Source organism: Ambystoma mexicanum, chromosome 8 (genome assembly GCF_040938575.1).
Source record: "Ambystoma mexicanum isolate Mex_15411 chromosome 8, UKY_AmexF1_1, whole genome shotgun sequence".
Classification (NCBI taxonomy): domain Eukaryota; kingdom Metazoa; phylum Chordata; class Amphibia; order Caudata; family Ambystomatidae; genus Ambystoma; species Ambystoma mexicanum.
In genome coordinates, this window is record NC_090929.1 from 294,381,075 (window position 1) to 294,399,409 (window position 18,335).

Below are 18,335 nucleotides of genomic sequence, written 5' to 3' on the forward strand. Positions count from 1 at the left end.
CCACCAGTGCCAGCTCCTTGGTGAAGACCCTGGGTGTTGAAGAAAGACAAAATGGCAGGACAATGAGCTGTTCGTGGCAACGGCCTACTACTAATAACAGGTACTTCCTGTGTTTAAAGTGGATTTGCACATGGAAATAGGTATCTTGGAGATCCAATGATACCAGCCAATCTTGCAGATTGAGAGCTAGCAGCCATCTTGAACTTGTCCTTGAGTATTTACGGTTTCAAGAGCCTCAGATCCAGAACAGGATGCAAGCCGCTGTCTTTTTGCAGAACCATAACATAGAGTACCAGACCATGCCTTGTTCGGATCAGGCCACCTGTTCTCGTGAGCGACTTGTAAGGCCCAAGCGACAGACGTGGTGAGACACCATTCATTGCCAAACAGGAAAATTCTCCCCTCTACAGGGGTCGTATGATGCAAGTCTGTTTCACAGGGGCTTCACACCTGGGGCAGCTGAAGGAATGGTAGAGACTGACAAGCCATCTCTTGGGGTCCCTGCCCTTGGATGGATGGCGCTGCATTTGTTGTTTGCCTGAAGGGGCCTTTATGCTGTGCATGCGGGCATAGGAGGGGAAGGGTTGAAATCCTCATAGGTGCAGCAGTCTGATAGTTGCCCTTGACTGCAACATTTTTAGTGACTTGTCAGCCTTACCCCCAAACTGGTTGTTGCAGTCAAACGGTGTGTCCAGCAGTTTAGCCTGTACATCGGGGAAAAACCTGATGTCCTCATCCAAGAGTACTTCCTCAACACCATGCCTATAGCCATGGCACATGCCACATAGTCTGCTGTGTTCAGGCCTGATTGTAGGATTTGGCGGCATGCCTCCCTGGCATAACTGAACAGAGCCTCAAAGCCCTCTCCAATGTATCCCGCAGGAGCTGCTCTGTGGCAACCCAGAATGCGACCAGAGACCAAAAGATAATTTGGCCAGGGCACAGAAGGCATTAATGGCCCTTCGGCCTAGAGTGCCTTAGCCAAAAACATTTGTCCCACAGGCATCCATTCTCTTACTCTCTCAGTCAGGAGGTGTGGATGGGAAGGAGGATGTATTCATGCTCGCAATGGCAGCATGGACCACACAGCTTTTAGAAGAGCTGTGCAAGGAAAGGAAAGAAAATCTGGGTCAGAACACCCCCGGGCCTATGCTTTTTTTGCTAACAGTCACAAATGAAGCTAGCTGTGCCTATAATTCGAGGACTGGGGCTTCTGCTGCCGGGTTAAACAGCAGTATGGTCTCCCTTTGGAGACCTTCATCGAGAATGTCTGTCTACACAACTTGAACTTTGAGCTTGGAAGGGTCAGATAACCCTAAGTAGATCCCTACCTTTAGCCATCAGGCATTGGAATGAATCTTGAGGTTTCCTGGGAGTTGGTGCAAGAAGCATGCCCAGCTCTGAAGACATGTCCCGTTCTCTTGCCTCTTTTAAGCCAGAAGTCAACTGCCCCTCGCTATAGAATTCCTTAGGGAAATCCCAGCCCTCCCTAGGGCACAAAGACTTGAGCCCAAAGGATATGGGATCAACCTCCTCAAAAGAAATGCCCTCCATCTTTAATATGTATGCACTCCTAGGGAGCGGGCGTACCCACGAGGAGTCTTGGCACCGGGCAGCCATGGAAAAGGGGCTCTAGCCAGAGACCCAACATCGCAGGCGACTTCTTTTCTTCATGGAGGAAGAGGAATGGTGTCTGCAAGAAGCACCGGGTGGACGTCACCTTTTGCAATGCTTCTTTTTGTCCTTGTGGACAGGGGAACATTCTTCAGTATGGCACTCCATGCTCAGCAACCTTGAACAAGTCCATCTAATGTCTTTTTACATGTAGAAAAAAGGTGAAGATTTTCTCTGCCTGTTCCTGTAGCACCTTCGGGGCCATTGACTGCGTGTTGTGTCCTTTCCCAAAACAGTATAGAGAAATCCTGTGTGGGTCTGTTAGGGAGATGGAGAAATTACTTCCCGGTAATGTTCTTTCTATGGATTCTTCTCCCACATCTGATAGATATCTATTCCAGCTGCAGATGTTCAGAAACATTCCACAGGGGAAGTAGTATGACTAGACTGTCGACTCCTCTTGACTTAGCTGCACCACTCCACAACTCTGGATGTGACGTCAGCAGCATATGTTGGGTCACTATGCTGCTGACTTCGTCTCTTCACCTTTTTGACCCGCCCAAGATCAGCAACCGCGTAGGACGAATCCAGAAGGATTCTGATTAATTAAACACATGTTTATCGGCGTATTATAAATAACTTATCACTCAAAGCCAAAACATGTTTTATTATTATTATTATTATTACTTGTGAGGAACAGCCGCTGCATTGTGAACAACAGGCTGACAGGACACAACCATTAAAGCACAGAAACGTGCAAACATTCCAATTGTCACAACCTCAAATTGTCATTGCACTAGTGGAGGGAAACCAGAAACAATAACAGAATTTTTTTATTGCGGGGTACTATGGGAGGACGATGAGAAATCTACAGGAGAAGAACGGTACGGGTGAGTAAGCTAACCGAACAAGAGTGTAAAGGCTCTAATGGAACCACCATCAAAAAGGTGAACACCAGATTGAGGTCCCAATCCGGAACCACAAATGGGCAAGGCCTTTCAGAAATCCAGTCATTACCAGAATGGTAAAGAAGGACCCCTTGTTCAGAGACCTCTTGAACACAGACAAAGCCACCAAGTTATCTTTGTCCGTGTCTATCTGAAGGCCCGAAGAAGCCAGGGATAGAAGAAATTCCATTACAATGGTGATGGCGCATAAGATGGGGTCTTTCCCCCGCACTCCCTCCAACAGGGCTTGAATTTTCTCCATCTGGATGCATACAGCGATCTAGTCAAAGGTTTGCGTGCAGCCAGCAACACCTCATGTACTTCTTCCGAGAAGTCCCAGTTATCACACCTCATCCTCTCAAGAACCACGCATGTAGGTTGAGGGGCTCTGGGTTTGGGTGAAGCACCCACCCTATCGAAAGGGATAGAAGCCGGTGAGGTGGGCAGATGGCCATCTATAGGAGTTCTGAGTACCATGTTCTCCTTGCCCTTGCAAACAATATTATGGTAGCTTGGAACCTCCGCAACCTCCTGAGAAACCTTGGGATGACAGGTGTCAGCAAAAATGCTCAATGAAGGTGGAAGACCCACTCCACAGGAACATGTCCCCTCATGCGCCTCTTACTGGGAATTCCCTCGAGCATAACTGCCTGCACTTGGTGTTGTCCCTCGTAGCAAATAGGTCCACTGTCGGGGTTCCCTACAGATTGATGATCTCCTCCAGGACCTACGGACACAATTCTCAGTCGTGGGAGGCTGTGGTCTGCCTGCTCAGAGTGGTTGCCAACGGTTCCTCTATTCCTGCTAGATGGAATGCAGAAACTCAGATCTCGTTCTCCAGCACCCAGAGCCAAAGTTGCATATGGGCAGGGGCTGCACACCCCCTTGCTTGTTGAGGTAATGCATGGCCACTGTGTTGTCCATTCAATACCAGGACATGTTTCCCCTGCAGTGAATGCCCCCGCCCTGCAGGAACGCATCCAGCCTGGGGCCATGGTGGCCAAAAGGGTTCCCACGCCAACATGCTCTTCCTGCTGGAGCACCATGAGAAGTCGTTGACTACTGACTTTGACACCTTGAGGACAAGCTTCATGTTTTTGAAATCCTACGACCATTGATCCCTCAAAAGCCACTGGAGGGATCATGTCTGCAGTCTGGCCTCTGGCTCCAAAAAAATGCAGGATGCCATGAGGCCTAAGAGCTGGAGGAAGAAAGCCGCTGGGAAGCTGGCGTGATTCTGGGAAAGATCGAACATCTGTCTGACACTGGTGACTCTCTCTTCTGGAGGAAAAGACGTCACTGCCATGGTGTACAGGACTGCTCTGATGAACTGGAGCTTTTGAGTTGGTGTTCTGTGGGACTTCTGAAAATGTACAGAGAAGCCCAGCTTGTGCAGCAGCAAACAGGTGTCTTTGTGGTGAGACGAAACCTGCTCTGACTTTCCCTGGATCAGCCAGTCACCCAGGTATCGGAACACATGAAAGCCAGGTCTTGGGAGATGCACCGCTACTACTGCCATCAGCTTGGTGAAGACCCGTGGAGCAGAGGTCAACCCATAGGGGAGCAGCTTGAATTGGTAGAGCTTGTCCCCTATGAGGAATCTCATGGAAATGTGTATCCTGCAAATACAACAACACCAACCAGTCCTGTGACTGGAGGGCCTGGAGAATATCTCGTAATGCCACCATTTTGAATTTGTCCTTCGTCAGGAACTTGTTCAGGGACCTGAAATCCACAATGAGATGAAGCCCTCCTGCTTTCTCGGGCACCAGGTAATACTGGGAATACCAGCCTTATCCTCTCTGCTTGGGAGGTACCTCTTCCACAACACCCTTCAACAACAGAACTCACAGTTCCTCTTGGTGCTGGGGAGCAGGGGTAGTCTGTTTAGAGGCTTTCTTAAAAAGGGTAGACAGTACCCCCCCATTTGATGAGCTGCAATGCCCAGGCATCGGAAGTTATCTCCTGCCACTGGGGCAAGTGCTCGCCAATCCTCTCCCCAACCGGGGAAACATGGGGGAAGAACATGGGGGTAGAACATAAAGCGGCTTTATGGATGGGGCCGCCCCCGCCGCCATCTGCTGGCCCCTAAAGGCTCACCTGTCCCTTCCGGAACTCAGCAGGAAAATTATAGGTTACTCACCGTAGTGACTAACGTACTCCTAGTCCATAGTCCCCTTTTCTCCATACTGTAGGGGCGTCCCTCGCTAGGGACGGGAGACAGAACCCTTTTCACTAGAAAAATCATCTTCTCCTTTAAATCTAGATGCGTGCGGCCCTTGGAGCATGCGCTCCCCTGTCTCCGCCCACCGGCACCATTCCTCAGTTCTCATTGACACATCAACAGTATTAACATTGCCTAATGACACCAGTTTTATTAGGGGGGAGGATGGTGGGACGTATGAAGGAAAGAGGACTATGGACTAGGAGTACGTTAGTCACTACGGTGAGTAACTTATAATTACTCCTATGTTCCGTCCCCTTTCCTCCATACTGTATGGGCGATTACAAATTAATGTTGCCCCTCATAAGAAACAAGTTCCTTAACAATGCCTGACCAAATGCTGCGTCCGACTTGGAACTGGCTTACAAACAGTAGTGCTTGCAGAAGGCAGCGGGAGTAGCCCATGTAGCCACCTTGCTGATAATCTGCCAGGGAACGTGCCTTTGGAAAGCTATCGCTGTGGCCTTAGCTTTGATGGCGTGGGCATGCATATTTGCTGGCAATGGCCTGTGCTCCCCCTCATACGCCACCTTGATGGCCATAACCATCCACCCTGCAATGGAAGCCTTGGAGGTCCGACAGCCTGGTTTTGATCCCTCAAAGGTGACAAATACGGTGTCTGTCTTGCAGAAGCTCTTGGTTCTGTCCAGGTACATCTTAGCGCCCGTCTGACGTCTAGACAGTGCTGTACCCTCTGTGCATCATCCATAGGGTCCGCAAAGAAAGTTGGTAACACTATCTCCTCATTAAGGTGAAAAGAGGAGACGACCTTAGGTAAGAATGTGGGGTTTGTTCTGAGCACCACCTTGGCCTTAGGAAATATAATATATGGTTCTAAAGCCACTACCGCCTGGATCTCACTGATTCGGCGTGCCGAGGTAAGGCCCACTAGGAGGGCCATCTTAATGGTTACTAGTCTGATATCCGCAGACACGATCGGCTTGAATGGTTTGTGTGCTAGGGCATCCAGGACCACATTGAGGTCCCACACCGGATGCGGTTTCTTGATCGGTGGATATAGCCTAGTCAGGCCAGCTAAGTGCCTCTTAACCACCGGATTAAAGGATGAGAATACCTCCTCCTGAGAGTTCTTGTAAGCTCCAATGGCCGCCAGATAAGTGCAGCATGTGTCTACTTGCATGCTTGAGTGTGTGAGGTGTGCAGAGGAGAGCATTTCGTCCAACGTGCAAGACAAAGGATCAATTTCCTTTGATTCTGCCAAGTGACAGAACCTGGTCCACTTGCTTTTGTACTGGCTCCTGGTGGCATCACTCCTAGCCCTCTGTGTAATGGCCAGGTTAGCATGTGACAGGTGCAGATGCTTCAGGGAGACGTGTTCAGAAACCACGCTGCGAGGGCTAACTTCTGCTGGAAAGGGTGGATGACTGTTCCCCTCTAATGAGAGAGTAGGTGTGCTGGGCCCAGTGGGAGGTGTATGGGGGCCTGGTCCGACAGGCTGAGGATCTCCGAGAACCAGGGTTTTGCTGGCCACCATGGGGCTATCAGGATGATCCAAAGGCCCCTCGACTCCCTGATCCTGCAGATGACCCTGTGCACCAGGGGGTGGGGGGAAAAGTGTAAGCGGTCATGTTGTTCCACAGGATCTGCATTGCGTTGCCCAGTGAACCTCTGCCTTGCCCCTGCCAGGAGGCAAACTGGGGGCACCACGTGTTGGCACTGGTGGTGAAGAGATCCACCTGCAGTTGACCCCAACTGTTGAAGAGCCCCTGAAGGACCTGCTTGTTCAACTGCCATTCGTAGTTGTCCGCGCCCAGCCTGCTGAGTCTGTCCGCCTCTAGGTTGGACTCCCCTGGGAGGTGGACTGCCGACAGGTGTATATTGTTCACCAGAGCCCACTCCCAAATGACCCTGCTTGTTGATGTAATACATGCAGGTGGAGCTGTCCGTTTGAATAAGAATCACCCTGCCGATGATAATAGATAGAAAGGTTTTGAGAGCAAGCCAGATAGCCATCATCTCGAGCCAGTTGATGTGCACCAGCTGCTCCTGCCGTTACCATACTCCATGGACGCTGCGGCTGTCCAGGGTTGCTCCCCATCCCTCTAAGGATGAGTCTGTGGTAATGGTGACCTGAGGTGATGGTTACCAGAAGGGCCTGCCTATCCGCAGGTTGTAGTCCGTACCCCACCAGATCAGATCCTGGTGGAGCTGTTGTGGTAAGCTGACCTGCTCCGCCTGCAAACCCTTCTCCTGGTTCCAGGGGGCTGAGAAATGTAGCTGCAAGAAGATATGCAGCCATAACTCAAAACAGGGAGTGGGCCTCTTGATGGCCGTGATCTTGTCCTCCGAGGGGAAGATCCTCTCGGAGCTCGTATGCCAGATAAGGCCCAGGAAGGTCTGGCTCTGCGTGGGCACCAACTGTGACTTTTTGAGATTGATAGAAAATCCCAGGTCTTATAGTGTATCCATGAGGGAGGATGCTGTATGCTGGACCGCCTCTGGAGATCTCGCACTGACTAGCCAGTCATCTAACTATCGGTAAATATGATGACCTTGCGCCCTGAGTAGGGCTCCCACTGCATTCATTAGCCTTGTAAACACCCTGGCGGCCGAATTGAGTCCAAAAGGTAGAACCCTGTATTGAAAGTGAAAACCCATGATCCTGAACCTCAGGAAGGACCGATGGATTTCCCAATCGGGACCTGGAGGTAGGCATCACTCAGATCCAGGGAGCACATCCAGTCTCCCGCACACAATGCCTCCGCTATGAAGGATGGGGTAACCATCTTGAACTTTTGGAGAGGGAGGGAAAGGTTCAAGGTGGAAAGGTCTAACACAACTCTCAGGCCAGCCTGGTTCTTTGTGTTTGGCCAACATTTCTGAATAGAAGCCTTTGCCCCGATGTGAGGCTGGGACTTCCTCCACTGCCTGGCTCGCTACTAGCGAGCAAATTTCCGCCAACAGAGTTGCTGTACCAATCAGCAGGAGCGGACGGGAGGAAGGAGGAGAGGGAGGAACGGGGAGTCAAAAGCCCATGGATATTACTGAGAGAATCGATGGGTCTGTGAACCTTGACTGCCAGGGGTGTGTGTGTGAAGGGCAAGCCTGCCCACCACTGGATACTCGTGGATCCGGATGGGTCTGTCACAATTTCTTCCCCTCTAAGGTGGGGGCGAGGTGGGGGACTGGAAAAAACCCTTGCTAGCTGCTGTGTGTGCTATTTGCACCAGTGCTGGCTAGGGGATCTGTCCAGTTGCCTGGACGGTCTCTCCTGAAAGCCTCTGAAGCCTCCGAAGGACCGACCATTGATCGAGCGCTGGTGCATTTGGATGTAGGTCTTAGGAGTGGACTTGGTGAGGATCGATAAAGATTTTGCTGTCTGCGAGCTGTACTTTTTCTTATCGAGTTCCTCATTCGTTGTCGGCACCCTCGAAAGGCAGGTCTAGTATGCGTTCCTGCACATCTGGATTGAATTTTGTAGCCCTTAGCCACGCCATCCTTCTCATGTCCATGGCAATGCAAATGGCATGATCTGAAGTGTCAATGTGGGCCACCATGGACTCCATTATGTCTTGTGCCACGATTGTGGCCTCAGCCAGCTCAGCTTTGAAACAAGCGTGGCTGTGGGTAGGGAGCCCAGGGAGGAAATCGTCAATCTGCCGCCATGACTTCTAGTTGACAGCAGCCAACATGGCATCCGCGTTGGCCTGGCGCAGATGGAGAGGGCGTTGGAATACATTTTCTTCCCAAACGCCTCCAAGATCTTTTCCTCTTGCTCAGGAGTGCTGAGGCCTAAGTCGCTGAAGAAGATTGTGGCTTGGAGTACAGTGAGGCTGCCGCTATCATAGAGGAATGTGGTTGGGGGTGCGCCGACAATAAGAGGGGGTTCCCCTTCTGTTTGCCTGTATTTGGAGTCAAAACTCCTATTGGTAGGCTGGGTGAGTGTGGCTTGAGACACCCTTTTTTGGAAGCACTACTATGTCCTTCTGAAGTGGGATTCCTGTTCTGGCTGACGATGGAGTGTCCGGATACTCCTCCTCATCTGTGTCCACCTTTGTGTCCTTCGGATCCTGGGATGCCGGAGGAGTCTGAGGTGACAGGGCCCGGGCTGCCGTGACTGGTATGGGCATGGGAGCCGGGGGCTGAGCTGGACCTAGGGGCGGTGTGGCCGTGGGTACTAGCGGCTGAGCAGGAGGGAGCATGTCCCTGATCGCGTTCCTGAGAATGGTACACATCTGTGGTGATCTCATGAATGCAAGGAACTTCTCGAAGAACCTGTCTTCACAGGCCGAGCAGTGCCTGATGGCATAGGCATGGGGGTCAGGCCCTGAGGCTGATGTGTCCTGGGCATGCCCTGTCTTGCTGCATAAGGCGAAGTATACCTGCCCTGCGAAGTGGAAGGATAAGATGTGCACCAAGTGACAGGGGTTGACCAATCCCTCCTGGAAGCTCTTTCCCCTGCCTATTCTTCTAAGGGAAAAGGCGTCAGGTGAGCTGCCATTTTGTCTGGCCCGGTGGGCGTTTAGTTTTGCTCTGTGCCACGTGCCTGCGTCATGGAACTTGCTGAGTTGGGACTGGCTTCCACCAGCGCGCTGCACAATGGTGGTTGAGGCCTACCCTGCACCCCAGGTCGGGGCCTGGTAGGTGGAGTGCCCTAGCCTGTGGTGCTGGTAGTGCTGCGTGTAGGCGCCCCCTCAGACATGGGTCCGGTATTAGGGCATAGCCCTCGGGTTGGGACCGGTAATAGAGCCCTGTGGCCACTCAGCGGTAGCACCGGTAGGATCTTGCGACCCCTCGGCCTGGTGGCCGGAAGCTGGAGCAGCTTCAGTGATGTTGCTGGTCTTAGGACCTGATAGGTCCCTCCCGCTCGGGTGCTTCCTTGGGAAGGAGTCACCATTGCGGGTTGCGGAGAACAAAGCACCTACTTTGGGACTGGTCGTCTGCTTCACAAACGTTTTGAGGTCCTCTGAAAGCGACCTTCCAAAGAGCTCGCACCACCTGCCTAGTTGTTTTTTGAGCGCATACAGAGTCAAGGTGTTGCATGTGCTACAGCCGTCTCAGCCGTGATCTGGGCCAAGGCACTGGAGGCAGAGGGCATGGGGGTCAAACAATGGAAAGGGACCCTCGCAGGCTGGGCACCTGCTGAAGCCTGCCGTCATCGAGATGCGCTGGGGAGGAGCGTGGCGCCAGAGGACAAAGCAGTACCTAGTAATTGAAAAGAAAAAAGAAGACAAGAATACTTCTCTGGGGAAGAGCGAATGGAATTACTAGGCCAAAGGCCTAACCCATGAGCGCTGGTGAAAGCGGTCTGTTCCTGTCGACATGGAAAAGAGGACTGGGGAGTGCCGCCAGTGGGTGGAGACAGGGGAGCGCATGCTCCCAAGGCCGCGCCCCTGCGTGCATCTAAACTCAAAGGGGAAGATGATTTTTCTGGTGAAAAAGGTTTCGTCTCCTGTCCCAAGCGAGGGACGCCCATATAATATGGAGGAAAGGGGACGGGATGTAAGGGGTATGCCTTTGCCCTTGACTGGGTTGCGGGAGCTTTACTTTTTCTCCCCGAACGGGATGTACCGCCTGAAGCACCTTCCTCTGGCAGAAAAAAAGAAGGATGGCTTTGTCGGTTGTTACACAGCCAGGCCCAGAGATTAAGCAGCCAGTTTGGAGTCTTTAAACTTCTCTAAAGACTCATCGGCCCTGAGGCCAAACAGGTGTTCACCGTCCAATGCAATGTTGTCCAGTCTTGATGGTTGTGTCCGCGGGAGCTGCTGAACCCCAGACCCTACAAGATGTTTGATCAACTACTGATAAATTAACAGCAGAAGTTCCAACACCCCTGAGGGAAAGGGGAACTGGAGAAAATACAAAAAAAAACAAAGACTTCTAATTCAACTTGGTGGAGAATCTGCAAAGGATGAGAAAACAAGAAACAAGATTACTTCTTCATGTCCTCTGTTTTCTGGCCCTCTTTACTCCCCTCGTTACAACCAGTACCTGTTTTACCTCCTCGTAGAACTTAGAGGCATTGATTTGTGTCGAGAAGGTACTGAAGAGTACTTGACTTCAAATGAGAAGAGAACTGCTCGACTTAAACTCTCCCACCTTCCAGAAGCTTCTGCATACAGTTATTAGATATCTTTCTAACATATATTTGTCCATTTATACGTCAAGTAGTAAGATAGAATATTCTTTATATATATATTACAAAATAATAAAGAATGCCGTGAATTTTAGTGTTCCCAATATGATTACAAGATGTCTATGTCGTGTTTCATCCTTAGCTTACACCGAGTTTGTGCTGCCTCCTTTGAACATACTGGCTTAAGAAACTGCTGTCACATGGAAACGCTTCGCCCCTCCAGGCTTAACTAACGTTCACTGACCGATTTGTCCAAAGAGACACTGATTTCACAGAGCATGCGCACTTGTTGGATAATTCCCCCAGAAAATAAACAAAGCGCCCGTGAGAGATGCCTATTCTGGGATCAAGCAAATCTCACGGCGCATGTATTCCAAGAGTCAATATGCCGAAAATCTAAACCAACTCCCGTGAGTGACCCCGATAAAGAATTCATTTGGATCTAAAGGCGCATGTGTGCTGAAAAGACTGCCCTCCTTTTGTCTATGCTAGCGCCCGTGAGAGACGCTTATTTTGAGTTTATGAGATTCACACTGCGCATGTGCGCTCTAAAGTCTTTCTCCAAGAGTTAAAGCAATTTATGCGCACCTCGGATTACACCGTCTGCCTCAGAAACGAAGCGCGCGAGAGTCCGACTCTCTTCAAAGGTTTTGGAAACGTGCATTATTTAGGAAAAGATTACGCTTATCTTTGTTCTAACTAAATACCTAAACTAACGTTTTAAAATTAATATTTACAGATTTCACTGCTCTTTATTCAGGTAAGAGTCAAAATAATTAACCGGGGCGCTGCGCTCGCACAAGTGGCTCTGTTTGTCTTGCCCCATGCAGATCTGCATTTAAGCATTCCCAAATCCTGACTCTATTTCACTGCTCCTCATGAACAAAAGGCCTCTAGGTTCAGAGCTTCAATACACAGGACCTTCCAACTTGAGGAAGGACAAAGAAAGGCAGTTTAGAATGCCAGTTCAATCTCCAAGAACCAAAGCCCTTCAATCAGCTTGCTGTCCTTTTTCTTCTCCAATATGTTGCTGGTTCCTTCACAGCTATGTTGACCTGGGGTAAACTTCTGCAAGCATAACGGTTAAGGGCCCAACCAACTGAGAGTAAATGCCACACTGCCCACTGAACTTCTCATCCCAGAAAATAAAAACAAGGTAACCCAAAAGTGAAATCTCCTAACTGAACCAGTCACTCATGATACAGACCTGATAGATTCCCAACAGTTTTCCCATGATGTTGGGCGAACATACCTGTGGAGGTAAGCTTGCCTCTGTAACACTGTGGCTGACCCCATACACCTGCCCACACAGTCTTCAATGTCCAGGCACAACTGCAAAGCCTGACAGGCCACTTCCTTTGCATGGCCCACCAGGCATAGGAAAAATGGTTGCATGTCCCCCATGGGGACATGCTCTACTGCCTGCTCTATCCTTCGCCATGATGCATTCACAGCCTTAAGGGCCATGCTGCTGGAAGAAAATACTTTTTTGTTAGGGCGTCATACTTCTTTTACCCCCCCCATCTGTATGAAGGTTAGATGTGGACGACAATGGTCTTGCGTTAACAGTGGTCACCTGAACTACTAACCCCTCAGGTGTAGGGTGGGAGGAAATGTACCCGAATCTGAGTGAGACTTATCCCCTTCCTCCGAGCAGTCTGAATCATGTCTGTGTCGGTGACAACGTTTTTGTTGTGGGACAAGGAGGACCAAGAGTTACTTTGCTAGTGCAACCTCTTTCTAGCCTTCTTCCGGCACCTGTCCCTTCATCTGCTGCGCCGACGATCTTGTGGCCGATCGAACCGGGGACTTCGATGGTGGCGTCCCAACCGCGAGCTTCGCCGCCCACTCCCATAGTGATTTAAGATTCATTTTTTGACAGGTACCGCAAACCTCTGTGACATGGTGGGTCTCGAGACACCACATACAAATGCTGTGTGGGTTGCTTTTAACATTTTTGCATTGCAGTCCTTACATTTCTTGAACCCCAACGCCTTAGGAGTGGACATCACAGCAAAGATCACTGAGTTTTAACACAGAAAATCAAATTATTGAATTTTGAAATTCTCTTGACGAGAGTTGCTCCTACCGAGCAGCTGGCTGGGCGTGCAGAAAAAAGGAACTGAGGTAGGGACGCAGCAACATAGTATATGTATGGTGACTGACGTCACGTCCAGAGTCGCCGAGTCACACATCGAGTCAAGAGGGATCAAAGACTGAGTCGAGATGCACTATCCCCTGTGGCGAAATGTTTTCTGAGCAGCTGACGCTGTAATGGATATCTATCTGATGAGGAATCTGCAGGAGAAAGCAATCCATTAAAGGTATGGCCTCCGGGGAAGACAATGTGGAGGACAGATGGCCATATTCAGAAACTCTGGGTAACACATCCTTCTGACCCAGTCCGGTGGAATCAGGATCATGGTTGCTCCGTACGTCTTCAACCTCCTGATCACTTGAGGGGTGACAGGAATCAGTGAAAATGCATACAGGAGCTGGAAGTTCCAGTCCACCACCAATGTATCCATCAGTGCTCCCCTCGGGGGGAATTCCCTGGAGCAGAAAAGTTTGCACTTCCTGTTCACATTGGAGGTGAACAGATCCACTTGAAGGGTTCCCCAGAGGGTGAAGATCTCTAGAGGAACTTCCTGGCGCAGCTCCCACTTGGGGGAGACAGAACCCTGCATGCTTAGGGCGCCCGCCGTCGTAGTCTCCTTCCCGGTGAGGTGAGATGCTGACTGGGAGATCTTGTTCTGTAACGCCCAGAGCTGCATTGCCGTTAAGCACAAGGCAAGCAACTGTACACCACCTCCCTTGTTGATGTGGTGCATGGCCACTGTGTAGTCTGTGATGAACTGGACAGTCTACCCCTGTATGGCGGGCAAAAAGTCCCAGTTTGACAGGTTTATGTGAAGTTTTGTCTCTGCCAGTGACCACATTCGCTCACCATCAGCTCGTTTAGGTGAGCGCCCCACCATTTCAGAGATACGTCCGTCACTATGGTTGCCTCGAGCCATGGTTACCAAAACGGTTCTGGTGTCACCACGTTCTCTGTGCAAGTCCACCACATGAGATCCTGAGTGACTTTGCTCGGCACTTGAACTATTGAGATCTGACAGCCCATTGGAGCAATCTCATTCTCAATCGAGCCTCTGGCACCAGGAAGATGAAGGATGCCATGAGGCCGAGCGACCGTAGGACGTCCAGGGCTAGCAGATATTGGGCGTTCTGGAATTTGGCGACCATTTGCAGGATGTGTGGAGCCCTTTGCTATGAGGGAACGTCTTTTGCGCAAGGGAGAATCTGGGACTGCACTGATGAATTGGAGCATTTGAGAAGGTGTCAGTTGAGACTTCTTTAATTGAGGGAAAAGTGCAGCTTGTGAAGAACGTGGCAGGTGTGGTTGAGATGATCTAGGACTTGATCCGGAGACCATGCCCTGATTAACCAACTGTTCAGATAAGGAAAGACGTTGTTCCCTCCTTTCCGGAGACTGGCTGCAACTATTGCCAACAGCTTGGTGAAGACCCTTGCGGTGGAGGGAAGCCCGAAAGGCAGAACTTGAAACTGGTAGGGAGTATTGTCTATGACGAACCTCACGTACTTCCTGTGCATTGGATGGATTGGGACATGGAAGCAAGCATCCTGAAGGTCAAGTGACACCAACCAATCCTGAATTTCTAGGGCTTGGAGGATCTGTGATAGTGTTAGCATCTTGAAATTGTGCTTCCTGAACTTGTTCAAATGCCTCAGGTCCAATGGAGTTGCAGACCTCTGTCCTTCTTTGGGACCAAAAAACTGTGGGAGTACCAACCATGTTCCTTTTCTGTACAGGTACCAACTCTATGGTGCCCTTCTCCAGAAGAGAGGAAAACTCTTTCAGGAGCAGTGAGTCTGGAACAAGAGGTGGTCTGACCAGAGGGGGGCAATCTGGATGGCACTTTAAAAAGGGGAGGTAGTAACCCTGAGAGACTACTTGAGGTGCACATGCGTCTGAAGTAATGGTCCATCATTCTTGCAAATGGTATGACAGATGCCCCCTACTGGTGTAGCATGGCAGAAGTCTATAAAGATGTTTTGCAGCAGGGGCTGCACTGGAGGGGACAGACGCAGTAGCTGTCTGTGTCTTACTACTTATACCTCTGGGAGGTCTAGAGAAGTAGATCTGATCTTGGAAGGTGGCTTGCCTTTCATTGGGTTGAAGGTTGAGCTGGTTGCCTTATTGCCACCCCTAAAGACTTTGCTGCAGCCCTGGAAGCCTGTAATTTTTCAAGGCTGTCATCTGCCTTTTGGCCAAAAAGGTGTGTTCTGTCAAAAGGCACGACAATCCTTGCGGACATCCTGCGCAAACCCTGATTTTCTGAGTCAGGCGAATCTTCGCTTGACGGAACTTGCCACCATAGATCTCCCAACACAGTCGGCCGTGTCGAGCCCTGACCGAAGGGATTGGGGCCTGGCCTCCTTTCCATCTTCCACTATGTTAAGGAAGCCTTTCCTCATTTCCCCCTCAGGGATGTGCTCAGCTGCCTCAGCTATAACAGACAATAAGATGTGTGTATATTTAGGCAATGCACAAGAAGCATTAACCGCTTTAAGTGACATACTGCCAGAGGCAAAAACACGTGTAGCTAGAGCGTCATAACGCTTGTCATCTCTGTCAGTGGGTAAAGAGGCATAGGCGCTAGCCAGTACTACCAGACTATCATGTGCTGGATGTCTGGTAAAGAATTCTGGATCAGATAAGGCTGACCTGTATTTCTTAGCAAAATCCTAGTGGGCTGCTGGCCCGAGCAGAGAGTTTTCCATAGCTCCATGACGGGATTTTTGATGGTATTTTTGATGGTATTGTGCAATGGCAGGACAGGTTCAACGGTTGTGCCCTTGTCTAGGATGTTGGTCAAATCAAATTGCGTTATGTCAACGGCTGGGGAACCCCACCTAAAGCATCCGTTTTTGCCTTCATCCTCTGGTATGAGTGGGATTGAGCATCTTCTTGTGGGAATTCTACCTCAGGAGAGGTGTCCAAGCCACTTGTATGATGCAGGGCAGAGGCTAGATCAGATAGCCTTTTTTCCTCCTCCTGAAACTCCTCAGTATGTCGAGGAAGAACCATTGGCTCAACCCCAAAGGAAACCAGGTCTCAAACTCCTCAAAAAATGTCCTGGACATAAAATCCCTCCTAGACTTCGGCAAATCTAATTGAGGGATCTTCGACTGTCATCAATGAATGCTTTTTTGCTGAAGACGCACCGGTGGAGGCAACAGAATGCCGAAGAATGCATCAGCCGTCGATGATGTCGGTGGCATCAACAATCCTCGATTCGAGGATTTCACAGGTCTCTGGTCCCTTGGGGCACAAGGTGGTTGGTGGACCGTGTACCTGCTGGCTTTGTCAGGCAAGGTGGGTTCAATTGTCTTTTTCCACAGAGAAAGAGAGAACGGGCGGGCCCGCTTTCTAAAAGACCTTAAGCATTTTGATGCAAAATTCTTCCCACATTTCCGGCAAGGCGATTTAAACGGGAAACATACCTGTCTTTCTGGGGATGAGTCTATGGATGAATGCTACCTCCTTTTCTTCTTCTTCGATGAGCGTGAAGAGGAATGATGGGAGTCGCTCCTCGAGTGAGATCTACAGTGTGTCTTTGACCGTTTTTTTCATTCTCAGGTGATTTATCAGCCGTAGAGCTCTTCTCGTCAGGTCTGGGTGTCAAAGGTGTCGTACTAGGGAACTTTGAAGACGAACGACCTATGGCCAATTTGGAGGCTCTCTCCTTTAAGGCTTTAGGTGTCATAACTTGATATGAGGCACAATCTGCCATGAAGTGCTAGTTACCGAGGCACCAAAGACAAACTCTGAGGATTGGTGAGCAACATTTTTGCACCACAATCCCTGCACTTTTTGAAACCCAGGGGTTTCAGAGCAGACATAGTGAAGCAATCTACGATAATTCAAAGGAATTTATTTGAAAGAATATGCGTCAGAGAATTTCTCATGGGACACAAAGGGCGCTCTTTGTACCCGCATCAACATCATATCCGGTCATGAGGATGACAACTCGAAGACCAGAGCACATGCCATGGGAGAACACAATCCATTAGAAATACAATATTACCACATGCTCTAATGTTCTTCTGTGCAGTTCATTACCTTCACACAAAAGCAGGTGGTGTGACAGGGTTACGGACACAAAATCCCGTGTAGTGCAATGTGGTAAACTTGCAGCATTCAGAAGTACAGCACTTTTACCATTATTGCACTATTGCACAAAAGAAAGAGAATGTGAACCCTAGTAATCAAGAGTACAGTTATACCATTACCAGATCAACAACAAATAAAGAGCAGGGGAATCCACAAAGACAAGCAGATAGCTACAATATTTTGAAGAACTTAAAGGAAAGCTGATCACTCAAGAACCCAAGTAAAATGCAGAGAGCCATCCAAAAACACAACTTGGAGAATTGCCCAAAAAACGTACACAGAAAAAAACACCTTAGTATAGATAAATACAGCCATAACCAACAAGCCATGTAAATTGAAAGTTACTGACACATGCACAAAAATTCCATATGAAATCTTTGTAACCACTCTATGTCCATTTTCACACAAGTTGATGGTAAAACGATTGCATCCACTTCATACAATGTGGTTTGTGGCATTCTGATGACTGGGTTTTTTGCAGTCTGGTATTCTCTAAATATCGCCACGCCACCCTGCAATACTCACCTTTAGCTCCTGTGCACTCATGTTTAGTGAAGGTCCAGGAGGGCCAGGTGCTCCAGGGGCACCCTGAAAGAAAAGAGAATTTGCTCATCAAGAAAGCCTAGTTCTGCAGAAAACAATTTGCTTTGATTTAAAAGAATCAGACCATTATCAAGGACTGGGCCTCATCATTGCCGAAACAGGCAGACGTATTGAACAGTGTGTGCCATATTAGCTTGCAATGTGCTTTAAAAGTGTCCAGTAGTAAAAAGATTACTGTTGGGCCCTGCAAAATACTGAGAATTATGATGGCAAAAAGACTAAGAGACCAAAAAAGTAGTGTGGCTGAGGGACTACAGTAGTTGACAAAGTGAGAAAAGAGATGAAGAGAAGGAATAGAGTTAAAGAGAAGGAATTAAGCCATATAGTAGGTAGGTGTGTACATCAACAGCAGTGGCGCTGTACTGAACAGGGTGTGGGTGGTACTCACAGGTGGCCCAGGCTCTCCCTTTGGACCTTCCAGACCTTCAAAGCCTTTAAGTCCCTGTAGAGAAAACATAATAAGACTTCAGCTCATGATGCAAAAATGGTAAATACGACTTTGTAAGGATGCAGATGGAAAAGACTGATACACAGGTGGCATAGTGATTTCTATAGAATTTTATTCAGTATAAAAACAAAGAGAAAATGTTTCTTTCCCTACATCTATGAGGGGTTTCGCTGCTTCGACTAAAATACTAATGGGTATTTCAG

General features: G+C 49.4%; 1 protein-coding gene across 2 annotated transcripts in view; it reads right to left on the reverse strand.

Moving 5' to 3' along the window:
• LOC138471851 (collagen alpha-1(II) chain-like) overlaps window positions 1–18,335 on the reverse strand; it is a 1,536,387-nt gene that overhangs the window by 38,756 nt on the left and 1,479,296 nt on the right. For both annotated transcript variants that reach the window (XM_069609694.1, XM_069609695.1), the window contains 2 exons: window positions 18,073–18,126; window positions 17,607–17,669 (listed from right to left, as the gene is read on the reverse strand). In XM_069609694.1, the coding sequence (XP_069465795.1) occupies window positions 17,607–17,669; window positions 18,073–18,126 (117 nt within the window). The remainder of the gene's footprint in view (window positions 1–17,606; window positions 17,670–18,072; window positions 18,127–18,335) is intronic.